At 46.2% G+C, this 21,120-nt stretch overlaps 1 protein-coding gene across 1 annotated transcript; it reads left to right on the plus strand.

Moving 5' to 3' along the window:
- Nucleotides 1-12,170: 12,170 nt before the first annotated feature.
- On the plus strand, nt 12,171-14,531 carry LOC129593036 (uncharacterized). The gene is made up of 2 exons (XM_055489218.1): nt 12,171-12,395; nt 13,992-14,531. Exons 1-2 carry the CDS (start codon nt 12,223-12,225, stop codon nt 14,257-14,259), a joined length of 441 nt encoding a protein of 146 aa, XP_055345193.1. The 5' UTR covers nt 12,171-12,222; the 3' UTR covers nt 14,260-14,531.
- The last annotated feature ends 6,589 nt before the right edge of the window (nt 14,532-21,120 follow it).

Raw genomic sequence — 21,120 nt, forward strand, 5'->3', positions numbered from 1 at the left:
GCAACGCCGCAACAGCCGCAACACGGCTTGTAAGCCGCAACAGACAGCAACAGGCAGCAACGGGCCGCAACAGTATTGCCATGCTGCCTGGGACATATGCTGGCGCAACGCCGCAACAGCCGCAACACGGCTTATATGCCGCAACAGGCAGCAACGGGCCGCAACGGGCCGCAACAGTATTGCCATGCTGCCTGGGACATATGCTGGCGCAACGCCGCAACAGCCGCAACACGGCTTATATGCCGCAACAGGCAGCAACGGGCCGCAACAGTGCTGCCGTGCTGCCTGGGACATATGCTGGCGCGACGCCGTAACAGCCGCAACACGGCTTATATGCCGCAACAGGCAGCAACGGGCCGCAACATTGCTGCCGTGCTGCCTGGGACATATGCTGGCGCAACGCCGCAACAGCCGCAACACGGCTTATAAGCCGCAACAGGCAGCAACGGGCCGCAACAGTATTGCCATGCTGCCTGGGACATATGCTGGCGCAACGCCGCAACAGCCGCAACACGGCTTATATGCCGCAACAGGCAGCAACGGGCCGCAACATTGCTGCCGTGCTGCCTGGGACATATGCTGGCGCAACGCCGCAGCAGCCGCAACACGGCTTATATGCCGCAACAGGCAGCAACGGGCCGCAACATTGCTGCCGTGCTGCCTGGGACATATGCTGGCGCAACGCCGCAACAGCCGCAACACGGCTTATAAGCCGCAACAGGCAGCAACGGGCCGCAACAGTATTGCCATGCTGCCTGGGACATATGCTGGCGCAACGCCGCAACAGCCGCAACACGGCTTATATGCCGCAACAGGCAGCAACGGGCCGCAACATTGCTGCCGTGCTGCCTGGGACATATGCTGGCGCAACGCCGCAACAGCCGCAACACGGCTTATAAGCCGCAACAGGCAGCAACGGGCCGCAACAGTATTGCCATGCTGCCTGGGACATATGCTGGCGCAACGCCGCAACAGCCGCAACACGGCTTATAAGCCGCAACAGGCAGCAACGGGCCGCAACAGTATTGCCATGCTGCCTGGGACATATGCTGGCGCAACGCCGCAACAGCCGCAACACGGCTTATATGCCGCAACAGGCAGCAACGGGCCGCAACATTGCTGCCGTGCTGCCTGGGACATATGCTGGCGCAACGCCGCAACAGCCGCAACACGGCTTGTAAGCCGCAACAGACAGCAACAGGCAGCAACGGGCCGCAACAGTATTGCCATGCTGCCTGGGGCATATCTGGCGCAACGCCGCAACAGCCGCAACACGGCTTGTAAGCCGCAACAGACAGCAACAGGCAGCAACGGGCCGCAACAGTATTGCCATGCTGCCTGGGGCATATCTGGCGCAACGCCGCAACAGCCGCAACACGGCTTGTAAGCCGCAACAGACAGCAACAGGCAGCAACGGGTCGCAACAGTATTTGCCATGCTGCCTGGGGCATATCTGGCGCAACGCCGCAACAGCCGCAACACGGCTTGTAAGCCGCAACAGACAGCAACAGGCAGCAACGGGCCGCAACAGTATTGCCATGCTGCCTGGGGCATATCTGGCGCAACGCCGCAACAGCCGCAACACGGCTTGTAAGCCGCAACAGACAGCAACAGGCAGCAACGGGCCGCAACAGTATTGCCATGCTGCCTGGGACATATGCTAGCGCAACGCCGCAACAGCCGCAACACGGCTTATATGCCGCAACAGGCAGCAACGGGCCGCAACGGGCCGCAACAGTATTGCCATGCTGCCTGGGACATATGCTGGCGCAACGCCGCAACAGCCGCAACACGGCTTATATGCCGCAACAGGCAGCAACGGGCCGCAACAGTGCTGCTGTGCTGCTTGGGACATATGCTGGCGCGACGCCGTAACAGCCGCAACATGGCTTATAAGCCGCAACGGGCAGCAAGCGGCGCAACACGTGCCAGCATGTGGGATAAATCGGGTTGCAACGGCGCAGTATGGCATATGGCTGTAACAGTTGTCCAAGGTTCCGGGGAACCAGGTGATCAAGATAATGAAATTTCACCGTTCGGGTATTCAAATTCGGAAGTTCCCTTGTGCGGAGGACCAATTGCGCGCAATCTCTAATATGATTGTTTTTGTTAATCTTACACAAGTGCACACATAAAATTTAAAGGAGTATAGGTAGATCTTGCAACCGTAATGGGGTTGTTCACGTTCTTTAGTGTGACCTTCCCGTTCCCTTTTTATGAATGCTCCAATTCTAGTTCCAAGTTATAATTCCGTTCCCTTCTTATTCTCTCTAACCAACCGGCTGCCCACCGCACCCCATTAGTGTATAGTATGTTCACGGGGACTAACGGTCCTCATAGTACTGTATGCGTATACTATTATACCGAGCTCCGAGCTCCGTATGTGCGGTTCGGCTCCAACATCTCTCACACCAGTTTAATGCAAGTGCAAGATACGCACTTTATAGGACCATTCTGGCACTTTAAGCCGCAATGCATTTTCTTGTACTCCGCGATTACCCGTTGCCAAGGCGTTGCTCTCTGCTCTGTACTGTGTTGCATGAATGTGTTTTATCGCTGTACGGCAAAAAAAAACTATGGTTGACTAGATGCGCTAAAACGGCGCAGCTTGTGGCTTATGCTGCCAATCGTTATCAGCACCAACGTAAATAGCAGTAAATTGTCAAAAAGATGTGACCTTGTTGCTTTCTTATCAAGAAAACAAGTCGCCGGATAAACTCGCTGAAATTGGGGTTTTTTTCAGACAATTGATGAAATTCTAAATTTTGACACAGTAACATTGGGGACCGATACCCGCTTCCAAAATGTTTCAGGATCAAGCTATTAGTGGTCCCCAACAGGCACAGACCCTGTTAAGTGGAAAAACTAAAGACAACAGCTACAAAGAGCGAAGATGTTTATTTACTTGAAAAAAACGCTGCCAAAATTTAAAGAAATAACCGCATTTCCCCTTATTATTCATGCTTTTAAATGAACACATTATTCCTATTTGCAGGAATGACACTTGAAGGCTTTTTCTTTTGCTTCCGTCAACTTTCCCTTTACGTTTCCGCACTTCAAATGAAATACAAGTTTGCAGATCGTGCATGCGATTCCCGGATTCTTCATTTCCATCGCACGCCCGCACTTAGCGCACTAAACAGACAAATAGCCATCAACATTGACAGCGAACGACATAATTAGACTACAATTTATCAAAAACTTAGTCACCTTTGCGGTGTCATCGTTGGAAACGACTTGTACTGCTCGCTTTCTTGCTCGGGTTGCTGGGGCAAATCCTAAGGATGCACAGAAATTAACAATGCAGATTCATTTATAACTCCCCATTACAAAATCAAGAAATACGATACGCGTCGTGGTAACTTATTTAAGTTAACATATTGCAACCTGCAGGACTATTACAGGATTCTTATCTCGGTAGTCATTGGTCCGTTTGTTGAGTGGGCTGCACACTTCCCATTTTTACAGCAGATTCTAGGCGACAGGCGAATCGTAAATAAAGTACTGCATGCGTATACGACTGAGATCAGTCGTAGCATTCGCTGCTAAAAGCAGCAGTTTTTAGTGAAAAAATTCCAGTGTTAACAAGATAAAATTGTGGCGTCTTCAGCGTAATTGGCCAGCTGAGAAGTATGCGTGTACCACATCCCAGCCCTTGCAAGCCATTTGTACGTGACCTAGTGGTCAGTACGTGACGTACTGGTCAGTGGTGGGTGCCGTTGGTTGTTCTGCTAGACTAACGTTGACATCATTCTTATTTTACAGAGCAAATGTGTGCCAAGTCATTTCTGTACAATGAACATATATAATCAAGCAAGAGATGCTCGGTATGGATCCATGAGGGGAAGCTGTTTAATGCATTTTTAGCTTATTACGCATCAGAAAAAGACGTTCATTTTACTATTTAAAAACTAAATTAGAATCTGCCACATTATTTATGCTTCTGTTTGAGCGTAGTTCGGACGCCTATGTATTACCATTCTGTACTAGTACTCGCATAGAGAGTTTACAGTAGATAATTAGTGCGTGTTTATTTTTAAAAAAACGCAGTGCAATTAAATCAAATTTGCTGGCCTTTTTACCTGAACTGGCAAGCTTGCGCTTTTTTGCTTTGCCATCCGGTTCCGCAATCTCTGAAACGATACGCCAAAAAAATTTAACTGCATAGCAGCGCACATAATCTCATTGCTATAATCTGTGGTGCTTTGCGTAAAGCGGATTTTTGGAAAGAACGTGATTTTAAACTGCAAGGAATTATTAGAAAGCAGTTTGTCACCTTCACTGGAAGACTCGTCCTCCGAAGATTTTGACTCGGTAAGGGGAGCAACAGTGCTGCTAACTTTTAAGGCTGTCGGCGATGCAATCCGTTCGCCAGGCGGGACACGTGCACCCGTTGAACTGGACTGCTGCGTCTCACCAGTGTTGTCTGCGGATGCGGAAGTTGAGGGCGCGTTAATGGCGCCGATAGCCGAGTGAGTTATGACTGCTGGTTCGACGCTCGTCAAACTGGGCACAGCAGGTATGCTCTCCTGATTAGCGGCAGAGTCCGAAGGCTTTTCGTTCGTAACGGGAGATTGGTCTGGACCCGCAGCGGCCGTGCCCGAGATACCTAAGTGTCAAAATAAATCTGTGTTGGAGGATAATTTTGTTTTCACATGACAGCATCACTGTGCAATGCACTCATCACTGTGCAATGCACTCTTAATAGAAGCTAAGTTGCTGCTTGTTTTTTTTATTTTTGAGTTGGAGGAAGGACGATACTGCAAAAAGGAAAAAAAGACGTACACATAGAGATAACTCTCCAAAAATTGCTGAACTTAAGAGACGACCGCCACCTACACACGGAGAGATCAAAAACTCGTTCAAACACATTAGTAGAGACCAAACAAGCCAACTTCCAATCGCGAGTATCGTTATTTGTTTAGACTCCAGAAGGATGCTTACTTTATGTATATAGGCAGTAACACATTTTTAGTTTTCCAACCTCTCAACAGTCTTTCATTTTGTAATTCTTTTCTGCAGTTCTCATTGTCATAGAGCGCTTTACACGCATCTGCGGTCGTTTCAGAATTATTTTGGCAGACCTTCCATGAGACTCGAAAGTTACGTAATTATGTATTTACACGTGTTGCGGCTGTTGCGGCGTCGCGCCAGCATATGTCCCAGGCAGCACGGCAGCAATGTTGCGGCCCGTTGCTGCCTGTTGCAGTTTACAAGCCGTGTTGCGGCGTCGCGCCAGCATATGTCCCAGGCAGCACGGCAGCACTGTTGCGGCCCGTTGCTGCCTGTTGCGGCATATAAGCCGTGTTGCGGCTGTTGCGGCGTTGCGCCAGCATATGTCCCAGGCAGCATGGCAATACTGTTGCGGCCCGTTGCTGTTGTGCGTTGCGGCCACGGCAGCAATGTTGCGGCCCGTTGCTGCCTGTTGCGCAAGCCGTGTTGCGGCGCGCCAGCATATGTCAAAGGCAGCACGGCAGCACTGTTGCGGCCGTTGCTGCCTGTTGCGGCATATAAGCCGTGTTGCGGTTGTTGCGGCGTCGCGCCAGCATATGTCAAGGCAGCACAGCAGCACTGTTGCGGCCCGTTGCTGCCTGTTGCGGCATATAAGCCGTGTTGCGACATGTTGCGGCGTCGCGCCAGCATATGTCCCAGGCAGCACAGCAGCAATGTTGCGGCCCGTTGCTGCCTGTTGCGGCATATAAGCCGTGTTGCGGCTGTTGCGGCGTCGCGCCAGCATATGTCCCAGGCAGCACAGCAGCAATGTTGCGGCCCGTTGCTGCCTGTTGCGGCATATAAGCCGTGTTGCGGCTGTTGCGGCGTCGCGCCAGCATATGTCAAAGGCAGCACGGCAGCACTGTTGCGGCCCGTTGCTGCCTGTTGCGGCATATAAGCCGTGTTGCGGCTGTTGCGGCGTCGCGCCAGCATATGTCCCAGGCAGCACAGCAGCAATGTTGCGGCCCGTTGCTGCCTGTTGCGGCTTACAAGCCGTGTTGCGGCTGTTGCGGCGTTGCGCCAGCATATGTCCCAGGCAGCACGGCAGCACTGTTGCGGCCCGTTGCTATGTGTTGCGGCTTGGAATGATTGATGCGCCGATACTGTCGCGCAACGCATGATCTTGGTACGGATTGAGCCAGTCCTAGCATAAAAATCATAACATTACGTATACCAAGATCATATTACAGTCCCCCGGTGGACATTAAGATTAGCTTATCATCCTTATATAATCACGAGCAACGAACACGTTCCCTTGCCCGCTGTCTGAGCACACGACTGCGAGATTTCTGGTTAGTCTAAGAAGAGGCCAAAAGCTGGATCGGTAGATCCCACGGATAGTAGGACTGTCAGAAGCGCACTGTAATTACATGATTTACATCAGATGAATCTTGTCAAGTGTAAGAGGAATGACATATTTACTTTTACAGTATTCGACTGGGATCATTGGATACACTGTTTAATTTTCTGCCTCGTCTCTCGGCAAGAAGTGCACCGGATTGTGACCGGATGCATGGATATGGGAAAGTCCGAATTAATTGCAACAACATGTGCCGCGTATTATTATGCGCCGGTTGCGGTGGGTCTCCAATCAGAGACATAATATCCAATCAGACACATAATATTTCTTCGGAATCTGTTTCGATATAACAAAGGCGTGTTATCGCGGAACTTGATTCCTGCTTTGCCCCGGTGTTGTGTCTAAACATGCTGAGCCACGAGCTGCTTTTTAGCGAATTTTAGATTTCACAAAACAAGTTCCGTACAGTTCGACGTGCGGGTAGAAGTTGGCGTTACGGGTTATTTTACGTCCGTTCGCGACGTAAGGCGCCGTAACCCAACGTCGTTCGCTGACGCGTAAAAACTATCTGGCTTACGTGGATCTGTGCAACGGCTCAGCCTTTTGGCTGAGCGATAAGCCAGTGTTTGCTGCCTGTGGATCTTTGTTGTGTGCTCTAATCGCCTCCCCGAGAGCAAGTTGGTCACGCTCTCGACACTCTCGATTCGATTTAATTTTCAGCTATATGTCACTGCAAGTGTGCATGCGTACACGCATTTTAAACGATTCTCAGTCGGCTATCGTACTGTTTATGTGACGCAGTAGTTTCTAGTGTACGGAGCCTATACCATGTGAAATCTAAAATTCTCTTTTGACTAACCCACTTGCACGGTTTCGATAAGCCATAATTTATTGGTTTTAGCAAAGTAAGTTTCATTATGTTTAATCATCTGTGGCGCTTGCTTTATACATATAAGCAATTCTTAGGGGAAAAAATATACTGGTAAATAGCTGCATAAAACTTGGTAATAAGTTTACTAAAATTTTTCTTGTTACTTGAGTACATCCGATACCAAATTTTAATAAAGTTTTGTAATCTATGGTTTTTAAGTGTGAAAATGCTCTCCGAATATCCCGTTTAAAAACTAAGTCTACAAGGAAAGGAAATAACTCACGTTTAGGGCCTCGGTATTGGCACAAGTCCGCCGGTCTGCTTCGGAGTTGCGACCGGTGAGTTGCAAAAGGAACCGTACCTCAAGCAGCCAGTTGCCGAATACTCTGCAAACCGGGAAGCGCCTCTCCGATATGACGGTACCAGATAATCAAAACCACCTACGTTATGGTCGGCGTTGTTTCTGTGCCAATGTACGCCTGTAGCCGGCAGAAAGGTTTACGGGTTAATGGTTTACGATCAATGGCGCCGCGTAAACCTTTCTGCCGGAAGCGTAAACCTTTCTGCCGGATGCGTAAACCTTTCTGCCGGATTGCTAGCGGCATCCATTGATAAGACAATTGCACCACTATTGCCATTCAGAGCCATTGTGCGTAGGTGTTCCAACCAGTAGCAGAGCTAGATCGTTCTCGAAAAATCACATGTTGCGGCAGAAAGGATTAGGCTAAAAAAACCTTTTTCCTTGATACGTAAAACTTTTTCATTGACAGCGTAAACCTTTCTGCCGGCGGCACCTTTGAAGCATTAACCTTTCTCTCGGAGCCGTAAACATTTTTGCCAGCGGCATCTTTGATGCGTAAACCTTTCTGTCAAACTTCGTAAACCTTTCTGTCAAACTGTGTAAACCTTTTTGCAGGGCCATTGTTTTCATTCTATGATGTTACAAAGGCGTTATTGTGCGCATCACGGCCCATAAGCAGCCATATGAGGTGTGCTACGACAACGAAAGCGGCCTCTCTAGAGTATAAATTGGAAATGCCATTATGCATTTCGCACTTACGTTGTTGCCGTTCCAGTGTTCTGTTTATTTTCACAGAAAGGTCGAAATTTGGCACGGCGAGCATTTCTTAACACAGGTACTGGAAATGAATGGTGGCCAAAATGATAGGGCGCCGTATAGGAAGGATGTATGGCTATTATAAGCGGAAACCGGGCAGTAGGGCGCCGCTTTAAAAATTTGATCGCTTGATAAAAAATCACTTGATTTTATCGGTGAAAACTGTCTACATGTATAAAACAAAATGTGCATACACGTGACACTACCTTATTTGCACTTAAAAAGCAAGCCGAAATTGTTAGCGTAATCCGCTGTTTTGAGGACGCGTATTCTCTGTGTCTAACGCGGCAGCAGCATTAGCATTTCGTTTGACAACAGCCAAGTTTAAACACTGCTCCTAAAATGTCTCAATATGAGATTGTGCACGTTTTTATGGCTACCCGGAAGGTTGATGGGCCTAAATGCGCATAATACCGTCCTTTATTATTATTATTATCATTGCAACTACAGTAGCCAAACTCCATTACGGAGACTTTACACCCCTAGGTGAAAAACTTTGGGCTTTTAGGCTATTGGACAACATTTTTTGTTTAATTTTGAAAATTTTATACTTTTTTCGGTTTGATTTTATGGGATAAAAGTTACCCACCTAGGAATCGAACCCAGAACATACAGCCAGACGTACTACCACCAGTCTATGGGCAATTAACATTAAATATCTGATTATTATTATTAATGGTTATTATTATGATTATTATTATTATTATTACATCACAAAATGAAAATAACGGCCCGGCATAAAGTTTTATGCTGTCAATGAAATAGGTTGACGCATCCGGCAGAAAGGTTTAAGCTTCAAAGGTGCCGCTGGCAGAAAGGTTTACGGATCCGGCAGAAAGGTTTATGTAGTTCGGCTAGAAGGTTTATGCGGCTTCTTTGATCGTAAACCATTAACCCGTAAACCTTTCTGCGGATGACTTACGCCCACAGAGCCAACCAAACAAATCCACTCATAGTTTTAATGCAATTTAAAGCAAATGTCCACAAATTTTAGAGCCCAGCTTTTCCTTAGCTTTGTTACTGTCCTTCTATTTTTAATTTTCCTGCTGAAATACAAACGATCGAAAAATAACGGGACCTCTGGGTAACGGTAATGCGTTTTCCTGAATTTTTGACAATAGTTCGTCATAACTAAGCTGGCAGATGTAGTGCCCATAAACGATTTTCTGGCCAACGTTAGCAAATATTTCTGCTGGAAATTCTAGCGAAACAGTGTCTGTGACGTTTCTGGAGTGCGTGGGCTCTTTATTGAATGTACGTACCTAATTTTAGCGTCACACATGATGCACTTCTTTGAACCGACGTTTTCCAGCGAAGCGAAGTTTTCACTAAATTTTCGAATTAAAAGTCGCAAACTGGGCATCTACACAATCTAAAGTTTGTATTCTTCGACTGTCAGATCGCTACAGCCCAAGATACGAAATTCCAGGATGCTGGTCAAGCAACCATTTCCGGCCGTCTATGTAGAACGAGCGTAACGCTGATACGACAAACCCGTGACAGATCGGCATTTGTAATGTGAGGACTTTTCTAAACTTAGAACACAGTGAGTCACAGATGCCGCAGCGCCGCCATTTAAGACAACTAGCGCTTTTCGTGCCTCTTCTCCATTTGTGAAGTTAATGTGTTGATAGGTGTGACCTCCTGGCCATTTCTCGACACAAGGCAATCTAATCAAAAAGTTTCCGTTCTGACAAATGTACGTTTCATTGACCTATTGGTCTGCATGTTCTCAACTATTCTAGCAAAAGCGAGAAAATATTTTAAAAACTGAATCAGTTTTTTCTGAATGCTCTTTCTTTTGTGTAGCTTGACCCTTTTTTTTGGTTCTTAAATTTGACCTCTGTAGCAGAGCTGACGGAATCAAGCACAAAATTAATAAAAATTAGTAAAAAAAATGCATTGTACTATTTGGGGAGCAAGATTTACTTTTTAGTGATTTACCCTGCCGCAGCACCCTGGGGCGGAAGAAGCCCGGTACAAGGTAGTCAGGAAGTCAAAAAGTACGCATTGATTCGCCCTCTTGATGTTTAAAGCAGCGCGACTTTAAGGAGCTCTGTTTTCTGCAAAAGTAATAAAAACTTAAATACTGTATACAAAAATCAGGCAAACAAGATACAAATTAAGCGCATGAAAATGAGATACTTTGTATGGGGCCTTAAGTTTTCATCTCATTCAGTACGGGAAATTTTGTTTTCCCCCGCACATGTGCCGCTTAGTCGCTTACACGAATGCCGCCTAAAGTTGGCTGCAGCTAAAAACCATTTTCTGGCCAACTCAATTGCGCAACTGAACAATAGAGCAGAGACAACTCAGATAACGGCAAACGTGTTGCCGCAGCGCAAGCGGCTTCAAAATGCAGTCAGCTTTGAACGCGTAAGCGACGAAGCGGCACGTGTGCGGGGAAAACAAAATTTCCCGTACTATATGAGGGGAAAACTTAAGGCCCCATACGAAGTAATAGAAGCCTTATAAAAAATTTGCAACGTAGTCTTAAACTGTACCGCGGTGCCGTGACTACGGTATTACTTAACTAATTCGATGAACTGAACCGATGACTTATAAAGTGATCTCCGGCACTCTGTGCATTCGTCCCATGATAATAACGTGGCACAACGTCTAAGCAAACTGAACAAACAAACGTTCGCGTGTATTTTTGGTATGGACCACGATTATGGCGTAGACAGCGTGTAATATCAGAAACGTTGAGGCTGACGGGGAAAGTCTCTGAACGTCGATACTTTGGTCGCGATTCAATTTGGGATATTTTTATACAGTGAAACGACCGCGAACCGTAGTAACGTCACGACGTTTGTTGGATTCATCGTATTTAAATAAATGGATTTGCTGAACTACCAAAGCTCACAACGACAGCACTTCTGCATGAATATTGAAAGTACGGAATGTGGCAGCATACCGCACACAGTGATAATATTGCAGCGCGTGCCGCAAGACATGTTACAAGATAAGTGCTTTTGCGTTCTAAATGGTTCTGGCAGCGGGTTATGTGACCAGTGAGTATGGATGTTTATTCAGTTGTAGGTTGTGGTGTCTGTGTTTAAGTGTATGCTCATCATGCGATACGTACGGGACCCGGTAGCCACTACTTAAAATGTTGACCAGCCGTACATTAGCGTAACCGCACCGCCACATTCTGCTGCAGACCAGTTAAACAAGACATTATTTCTCTAGACTGGACCGCTAAGTAAGCAATCTTTCAGCGTAATGCTTTCGGCAAAATGTCATTTAACGACATCACAAAACAGCAAAATTCACTCAACTAATTTCTCAGTGAGCAAATGGGAGGAATCAGCAATATATCATCTAGCAAACTATCGAAATGCGGAACGAATATCAAGGAAATGACTAGTACCCGCTCTAACCACCCTTGTCACGAAGTTTTTCGGTAGCATTTGATTTCCTGCTGCCGGTTGCCGCTGCTAAACATATACGGAAGTAAACCCAGAAATTAAAATTACTTCCTCAATCATTTATTTCCGATTTATCCTGGTAAGCGGAGCCCATGACTGAATGTGCCTTTTAGAATTGCCTGGTGGCAGATAATATACAGCTATTCGAGCCATCAGCGCACGCTTCCTACCCTGTCTTTTCTTAGACGTGAAATCTATCCTTGGGGCAATCATGTCCTGATTGTGCAAGGTTTTCCAACGAACGATATGGCTTTCAAACGTATACGCTGAATTTCAAACAGTCATCCCGAAGCGGGTAGCAATTAAAAATTAATTACCAGTTACTGCTGACGCTGCATGACTGATTGGCACCAGAAGACAAACAGCGGTTAACCCGGAACTTCGACGCGGCAATTAGCGCCGGTATATAAGGAGATGCAACTGGGTGCGAGTGCCATTAACTGGTATCACATTAACTTGGCAGAACTACTGTTAATTTTATCCCCTTCTTTGCCGAACTCAATTGTATACGATGAAATCAGCCGCTGCTATCATCATGCTGTGGACCACCATCGCGCTGCTACTTCACCACACTGAAGCGGAGTCTGGTTACCCCGGGGTCGAATCTGGGCTCAACACAATCAACGCGGGAAATGCCATAGTCAAATCTGGGAGTGACACCGACAGGCCGACACGGAAAAAGCGGTAAGGCATGTTTATGAATTTGAAAAAATAGCGACTTGTGACCCTACAGATACGTTGAAGCACGTTTTATTGGAATGAGCTCCTTCGAAATTAGCCGGTTAGCAAAATTCTGAAGCACTTTAATTTCACGCAGTTAAAGGTTGTATCTGCTTTGGTTACAATATTGTCGTTTAAACCATACAATGTCATGTAATCGAGGGATGATGTGTTCAGGCAATTGTTCATACGCAACTGTAATTATCTTCGCGTACAACAGCGACACACAATGCGAGCAGAAACAGACGCAACAGGCTTTGAGAATGCACTAATAGCGAAGGCAGCAAAAACTGGTTTTTAAACGCGAAACTGCAAGACAGTAGAAACAGACAAGTGCTTTCTGAACTGCCCAGGTGATATGTCTGGATACATACAAATACATGATACGAAAACCAACATTTTGCACAGCCGAGTCAGATATTTTTTACTCCGCGGTGAAAACAAAAGGGGTGGCTTAAACACAGTCGTACAAAGATTGAGAATGCTTCGTTAAATTCAGTGCGCTCACGTACAATCCATTCATTATTAGCTTTTAAAATCCGTATGCAGCGGTAGTACAGCCAGTACAAAGCGCATACAACAACGCTTTCTACGGCAGGTTCGAATCCAAAAACAATATCCAATCGACTATACTTCAAATTTTTGTGTTTGTTAATTTTGTCAACACACGCATACTTCCACAGTCACGCAGATGGTTTAATACCGGGTTTTGATATGGAATGTTCCGCTCCGAAATACTCGTATCTCGTTATAATATGTAGAGCGTTTTGTAAGACGCACTGCTGGTCGCCTGATCTCTGTGTAAACGTATTTGTTGCATATGCTGTTTTAAATTCTGGCTTTTACTGCTCGTTCGACTTAAGCAGCCCGGGTGAACCGTGTCTCAGGCAGTATGTCCATATTAATCCGTATCGAGACAGTGGGATTGGATTACGTTTCCTCGGTAAAGCACGGTTTAGGGCAATGACCTTCTCAGAACTTACTCGGTTAAGCTGAAATCTGAGAGACCTTGCTTACACGCAGTTAGCGTCGTTTATGTCGTGTAAGCCCAATTCAAAACGGTCTGACACAATTAACGTTTTTTCAAATAAATCATTATCAAGTTATCATCTCGTGTGTCAGCTGCTCTTATAAGTTATAACTATATACGCTCGGAAGTTTGAGCGACATATGATGTGACCAAGAAAAAGTGCAGCGGATTTTGAGTAAACGCTTAGCGAAGACGTCGACGGCAAACGATTTTAAAACCGTGTGAAATACTTAGTGCAGCAGAAACAGACGCACATGCTGAACGGCGCAAACCTGTGTTTGACAGTTTGCGTGGATACGCGGGAGTTTAAGATGAAGCGCAGGTATCGCCAAACACAGTGCTGAACACCAATTGCGCTAGCGGTTGATTTAACCATCAACCGTGGATGGTAGCGGTTACCAACATGCGTAATCGTCAACCGTGGACGGTCGAAGCGTGGCAATATTTCGTTCTTGCCTACTGCATCCATCCACTGTTGACAGTTAAGCATATTGGTTATTGCTGCTGTTTATGATTTGCATTTTTTGCAGTAACTCATTAACCGACGCCCTACAAGCAATTTGGTGTGACGATCCATTAACGACACTTGGCTGTCGCGAGTGCGAGAAGTCATGCGCCAAACCCAACCCGTCGGTGTTCTGCGCTCAAGGATGCCAAAACACCTGCATCTGCAAACCGGGTCTATATGCTACTGGCCTTCCCTCGCCTAAATGCGCGCCGCCCAATGGACCCTTACTCAACAACTGTGAAGCATCCCGCCAACTGCGTAATGGCCAAACGCAACGGCGTAAAGGCTAAACGTATGCACTGCCAGAGGGCCGCGGCAACGGTATTTTTTGCGATTGTTCGATATGGAGAGCATTGCTGATTATCTATTAATTTCCTGACGGTGCTGCGCATGCACAGCCAGCCAGTGGTTACTTTGAAGTTTAAACAGAATTGGTAATTGTAATGAGTGACATCAGATTGGCATTTCTACATGCTGTGCACCCACATTGGTGTAAATAAAAGACGGGAACTCCCTTGGAATAGCAAACTGTTTTTCGTTAAATTTTTTGCATTATTAAAATTCCACCACCTGTCGTGGAACGCGGATTTCGCCTTTGGTTCTGAAGCTAACACTCTTAGTCATTTTTCTTACTTTAGTTTTTGAAATAAATACACACGGAAGGATACTCATTATTGTATCACTCCCACCTTTCACACCCTGCCCAAGCAGTTTGAGATTCACTTTCAGGTATACTGCGTACCATCAAAGCGAAAGGCTTTACCGACCTTGAGGTCGTAATCCGGAAAAGTTGCGCCGTTGAGTTATTGTGTCTTCATGAGCGCTACAATCCCGGATTATCGTCAAATCTGCGCTACCGGAAGTTGTAAGCCATTCAACAAGATGCAGGCATTGATAAGTCAGTTGAAATTACAAGCCATTTTGCTGCAGAAAATTTTCCTATGGTCACATTTTGTACTCAAGATTAACCACTCAGTAAGTCGTTTATCATACAGGCATCGGCAAAATGCCAGTCAACGATTTCACAGAACAGCGAATTACCAGTTAATTAGGTTGTCAGTGAGCAAACAGAATCAATAAGCAATATTTCAGTCAGCGGATTGTTGAGAAGCGGAAGGAAAATCAAGAAAATAAAACGTTGCTGTCCCCACCATGCTCGGCACGGCGGTTTTGGGTAAGATTCGATTTGAAGATGACGGAAGTAAAAAATTTTTAATTCCGCATCAGTAATTTTCCGTTTGTATTGAGAAGCGGAGCAGCGATTTACTATTCCAAAGAGACAGCATTCCTGTCGTTGCTGACACAGCAGCGGATCATTTTCGCTGCTTCCGAACTTCATAACGGAACTGATGACACGTGAATAGTGCGGGCAGCAGTTTGCCGCCCACTGACTTTCACTTTCGCCGATTTACCGGATTGCGACTGTCGTCACCGACACTCGGATTGCACGAAATTCCTAACTGGGAGTACGACATGTACGAATATGCAGCGAAGTTGCACTGCGTGGCTGCTAATTGGACCGCTTCTGTCTCTGGTGGCGCTCCAGCGGATTCATGCAATATGCGTTCGACGCATTTTTTAAGCACGTTAATGCTCGAAAGAAGCGCCAAGTACGGAAGCTTAGTCAATGCAGAAATTTAAAGCGGGCTTTCGTTATTGCGAAAAGCCATATACAGAGCCGTACACGCATTTAAATTCCTGCGGCACTACCGCAGAAGAGGTACGCGAAGTTCGCCGGCTTTGTGAAGCGTTGGTTCTGCAACCTCCACGAGCCATATATATTCCACGATCCATCCGCGATTGTTACAAAAGGGACGGAACACGATATTCATTATTTATTTTACTATCATATTTATATTTAAGTAAATATGTTATTATATATCTTGCATCGAGCGCAGCGAGATGATGCTATTAAGCCTTCGTCAAGAGCATAAAATTTGTCTGACGCGACGAAGAGCGTACGTCACGCTTTTCCAATTCTACAAAAGCAATACTATTTTCCAATGAGATGTCGATCGCTCGATGCAAGATGTGGTTAACAACCACCGCTAGTTATTACCTATTCTCGTACGGCTTCCTATACAGAATGTGCCCATCAGTCCAAGAATATTTCAATTATGTGTATTCTACCACACGTGCTTTCTGTTCCATACTGTTGCTTGAGCCGAATCTTGGTTGTACTGATGATTTTTGAGGGGCAAAAATAATTTGCTGATTTCCACTCTTTGATCCTACAAGGTGCGTGGCAAGTATCCTGAAATCACTACTCCAGGTTAGCCGACATTTATAGCAAGCCAAGAGTAAGTCAACCGCGTGCTTTCTTATGAACTTTCGGGTTTAAAAGTTTACTAAGTAACACTGGGCTTACTAAGTAAAGTGAAGTTCCACGAGAATAGTAAACAGTAAACAAACAGTAAACAGGTTTTGGAGGAAAACAGTAACACCAAAATTAGACCTAACAGTAAACTGCTTCTAAAACTGGCAGTACTGTAACACAACACTGCTTGTCTCACGTGCCTATTACTCAAAATAAGGAAGCGTATCCATACCCAAATGAAATGTCCGACCGACAAAGACACGCACGGATCCAATGGTTGCTTTGAGCACTTCATGGCACTCTCCACCGCTGCCGGTTAATGCTGATGATAAGCTCGACTCGTACACACTGACTTCAAGCGATTGCGTTTTGTAAGAACTGGCACGTCTGTTGATAAAAACTTTTGTTGCTGATATAATAATATATATGATATTATAACGTTCTGTTCATATACCTGCTCAATTCAAAAATTATCGGAAAATAGCGTGACCTCTGGATCGCAATAATGCGTTTTCCTGAGTTATTTACTATAGCTCGTAATAACTAAGCAGGCAGATGTATTGCCGATAAACGATTTCCTGGACAACGTTAGCAAATATTCCTGCGAAGAATATTAACTGATCAGTTAATATAATATAGTTAATATTCGTGTTCCTGATCAGTTAATATTTGTTAATGAATTATAGATATTCTAGCGAAGCAGTTTCTGTGACGTTTTTGAAGTCCTGAATGCGCCTGATTGTGAATTTAGCATCATTAAATTTAACGTCACACAATTTAGCGTATTTGAACCAACGTTTTCCAGCCAATCGAATTATTTTAAGTTTTCGAATATTTTAAAAGTCGCAAACTGGACATCTACACAATCTAGAGTTCGTCTTGTTCACAACTGTCAGATTTCTACAGCCCAAGATAAGAAATTCCAGGATGCTGGTCAAACAACGTTTCCGGCCGTCTATGTAAAACCGAAAACGAACGTCAGGCTGTTACGCCAAACCCGAGACAGAGCGGGAGTTGTAATGTGCAGACTTTCCTCAATTTAGAGAACTGTGAGCCGCAGCTGTTGCAACGCCGCTATTTGAGCCAACCGGCGTTTTGCGCGTGCCTCTTCTCCATCTGTGAAGTAAATGGGTTAAATGGTGTTACCTCCTGGCCATTTCTCGACAAAGGGCAATGAAAAAGTTACCGTTCTGACAAATATACATTTCATCGATGTATTCGCTTGACCTCTTGATTGGTCCTCAAATATGATCTCTGCAGCAGAGCTGACAGAAGAAAACAAACAAAAATTAATTAAAAAATGCATCGTACCATTTGGAGGAACGAGATTTACTTTTTGGTGATTTACCCTGCCGCAGCAACCTGGGGCGGAAGAAGCCCGTTACCATAAGGTTGTCCGGAAGTCAAATAGTACGTATTGCGTCGCTCTCCTGATGTTTAAAGCAGCGCGACTTTAAGAAGCTCCGTTTTCTGCAAAAGTAATAAAAACCTGAATATATACGAAAAATCAAACAAAAATATATAAAATTCTGGCAAATAAGATAAAAATTAAGCGCATGAAAATGAGGTAATAGAAGCCGTACTCTTAAACTAAATGTACAGTAAAACCCCTCGTTACATAGACCCTTATATAACATTCTCCCCTTTATTAAATACGTGGTTCTGAGAACCGGACTGTTCGGTGGATTTTAACATAGGGGCAGTTCTCTATATAACGTTCACCCCTCTATAAGTATAACATACACTTGCAGACAGTATTTAACATACAGGTAACCCCTGCGTTACATACAGCTGGTTGAATAAGCGCAGAAAAGTTTCAAAAGAAAATTCCGGTTTCTGTTTCAAATCTGTCCAGTACCAGATCTGACAGTAAAACCAGCAAAATGGCATTGAAAATTAAAGGTTACCGGTTTATTCTGAAGCATAAACTGCCAGTAATACGGTAGCTTTTTGAAAAAGGACAGTTAGCTAGCTAAGTGAAGTTAAAATCGTGGCAAATTCCCTGTATTGTTTTGTTTCGCGCTGGCTCAGCCTAACTCCTTTGTCATGCCTTGGGAACACATGTGACTTGCCGCCGGCCGTGCACACGGCCAGATTACTTTTCGCATTCTGTTCTGATCAGTCGTGCTGACTAGCTGTTATTTTATCAGTCCGCTGATTTAGCCCTCTTGTGGTCTTCTTTTAATTTACAAGTTAACATGTACTTCGTCTTATTTTAATTACGAGAGTAATTCAGTCATCAGTCAGCAATGCCAGTCAGTCAGCAATGCCTCCAGCCACCAGGAGCAGGAAAACTGCCAATAAACAGTGGAGTGCCGTCGGGAACCCTCGCAAGAAAGTGGCACCAAAAAAGCGTCTGAAAAGTGTCATAGTTCGGCCTGAGCCATCTGGATCGAGCGAGGTTCAGTTAATGGAACCTACTCTCCAATCTGTCTTTCAGCAGCAGCAAAATCATCAGCAGCATCTGGACTCACTGCTCACGATGATGGCAACTCAGCAGCCCCAAGCAATACGGCCACTGTCGCCTTCGTCAAACCTTCAGATCCAGCTGGGTGACGACTTCGGAAGAATCGTGCACCAGGTGGACTCTGCAAAGAAGGCGGATAAAGGAAAACGCAAGCGTCATCGGAAACGAGGTGAGAAAAGTGGTTCCTCATCCTCCGAACAGGAAAGCGACAGTGACAGTTTGCCTGAGCGTAGCGTAGTGCCCCAGCGCCATGGCGACCGCCCTGATGTGTTCAGCCGCTCAGGGCCACCAATGCTCCAGCCATCTGCATCTGACCATTCGGTTCAGCAGCTGTCATCCATTCCCGACAAAAAGCTACGAAAGAAATTAATGGACCTTTCGGATTATGTGGACTTTGATCTGCTGCTGCGGCGCAACAGTCGAAAGCCCAAGAAATTGCAGTCTAATCTATCTTTTGTGGATGGAAAGATGACTCTCACACCCGAAGATGGAAAAGTCAGAATCGACTCGTTTGAGGCGTGGGCAGGTGCCTTTTCCGTTTTGCCAGCTACCTGATCACCGTTGCACCGCAGTTAAGTTCAAAGTTTTTCAAATACCTCGCCATTATTGCCTCGTACGCCGAGCGTGACGTCCCGACCGCTAACTGGCTTGAGTATGACAGACAGTTCCGTGCATTCATGACCAGCTACAAACGGGAGTACGATCTTTGGGCGCATCAACACGAGGACACATACATCGACTGTATTCAAAATCCGCTTTGTAACACGCGTACAGAGCTGACTGATATTGCTCGCCGCGTAAAGGAGCAGAAGAAGGACGACGAATGCCGCCATTGTGGCATGACTGGGCATTTTATCAGCGGTTGCCTACTGCCAAGGAAGGGGCAACCAGGTTATGGGCAGCCCCTTCAAAACTTTCCCGCCACTGAAAAAGAGATCTGTCGCAACTTCAATTTCGGCAACTGCACGACGCCCTGCAAAGCGCCCCGGACTCATATTTGTTTGCGGTGTGGTGACTCCAGCCACCCGGCTGTCACATGCACGAAAACTGATTCCTGAGGTGACAGTGCCGGCGATGCGAGTTCTCTTGCATCACACCACCGCTCTGCCGGACTGCTTGCCGCCTATTCCCATAATTTACGAGAAAGCACAAGAGCAACGATGGCCCCATCAAACTGTGTGCCTGACCCTGAGATCCACCAGGCCGGACGCTGCTGATGTCATCACACTACCGCTATGTTAAACACCCCGGGCCACCAACTTGGGAACCATTACCGGGCTGGACAGATTGTTTGGGGCAGTCGGGCGGAAGCGGGTATCGGATACTCGTGCCGGTGAGGTCATCACCTGGATCCTCGATGTCGCATATGCCGCCGCGCCGCCGACCTGCACTCCCGTAAACACGTAATCTGTTCCGTCGCCACGTGCTTGTTTAGTTACATTAGCCGCTTATCGATATTGCCGCCTGACCCTGGAGGGATGTCGCCGTTAGAAGCGCTAACCAACTGCCTGACCCCGAAATCCAGCTGGACCGACGCTGGCGAAGTCGATGCCACACCGTTACATTCACCACACCGGGCCGCCTCCCATTGTGAACCCTTACCGGACGAAGTAATTTGTTTGGGGGCAGTCGGGTGGAAGTGGGGATATCGGAAGCTCGAACCGGTGAGGTCATCACCTGCACCTTCGAGTTCGCATATGCCGCCGACCTGTTCTACCCGCAAACGCCCAATTACTTCCGCTGTGTTTCGTACGGAATTTCCACAAGAATTTAAGGTATGCAAAACATAAGCGCTGCAGAGCCATTTTTTGGAGGAATAACATGAATTTAAAAACAAAACATTGCTTAGTTGTTATTGACCGATATATGGCCAGCCCCCCGGGGGGGGGGGGGAAGTTAATGACCGCCCCCAGGGGCAGTGCCCCTGTGTAACATACACCTCTTTACAACATTCAGAGTGCTAGAAACGGAGGGTGTATGCAGTAGCGGGATTTTACTGTATTCTTAAACTGTGCCGCGGTGCCGTGACTATGGCCTTACCTTACTTGTCCGATGAACTGAACCGATGACTTAATAAGTGGATCTCAGGCACTATGTGCATTCGTCCCATGATAATAACTAGGCACAACGCCTAATCAAACTGAACAAACAAACGTTCGCATGTTATTTTGGGTATGGACCACGATTATGGCGTAGACTGTGTGTAATATCGGAAACGTTGCTGCTGACGGGGAATGTCACTCAACGTCGATACTTTAGTCGCGATTCAAGTTAGGATATTTTTATACATTGATACGACCGTAAACCGTAGTGACGTCACGACGGTTTTTGTTTGTTGGATTCATCGGATTTAAATAAATGGGGATT

Source organism: Paramacrobiotus metropolitanus, unplaced genomic scaffold, assembly GCF_019649055.1.
Source record: "Paramacrobiotus metropolitanus isolate TYO unplaced genomic scaffold, Prichtersi_v1.0 Parri_scaffold0000058, whole genome shotgun sequence".
Classification (NCBI taxonomy): Eukaryota; Metazoa; Tardigrada; class Eutardigrada; order Parachela; family Macrobiotidae; genus Paramacrobiotus; species Paramacrobiotus metropolitanus.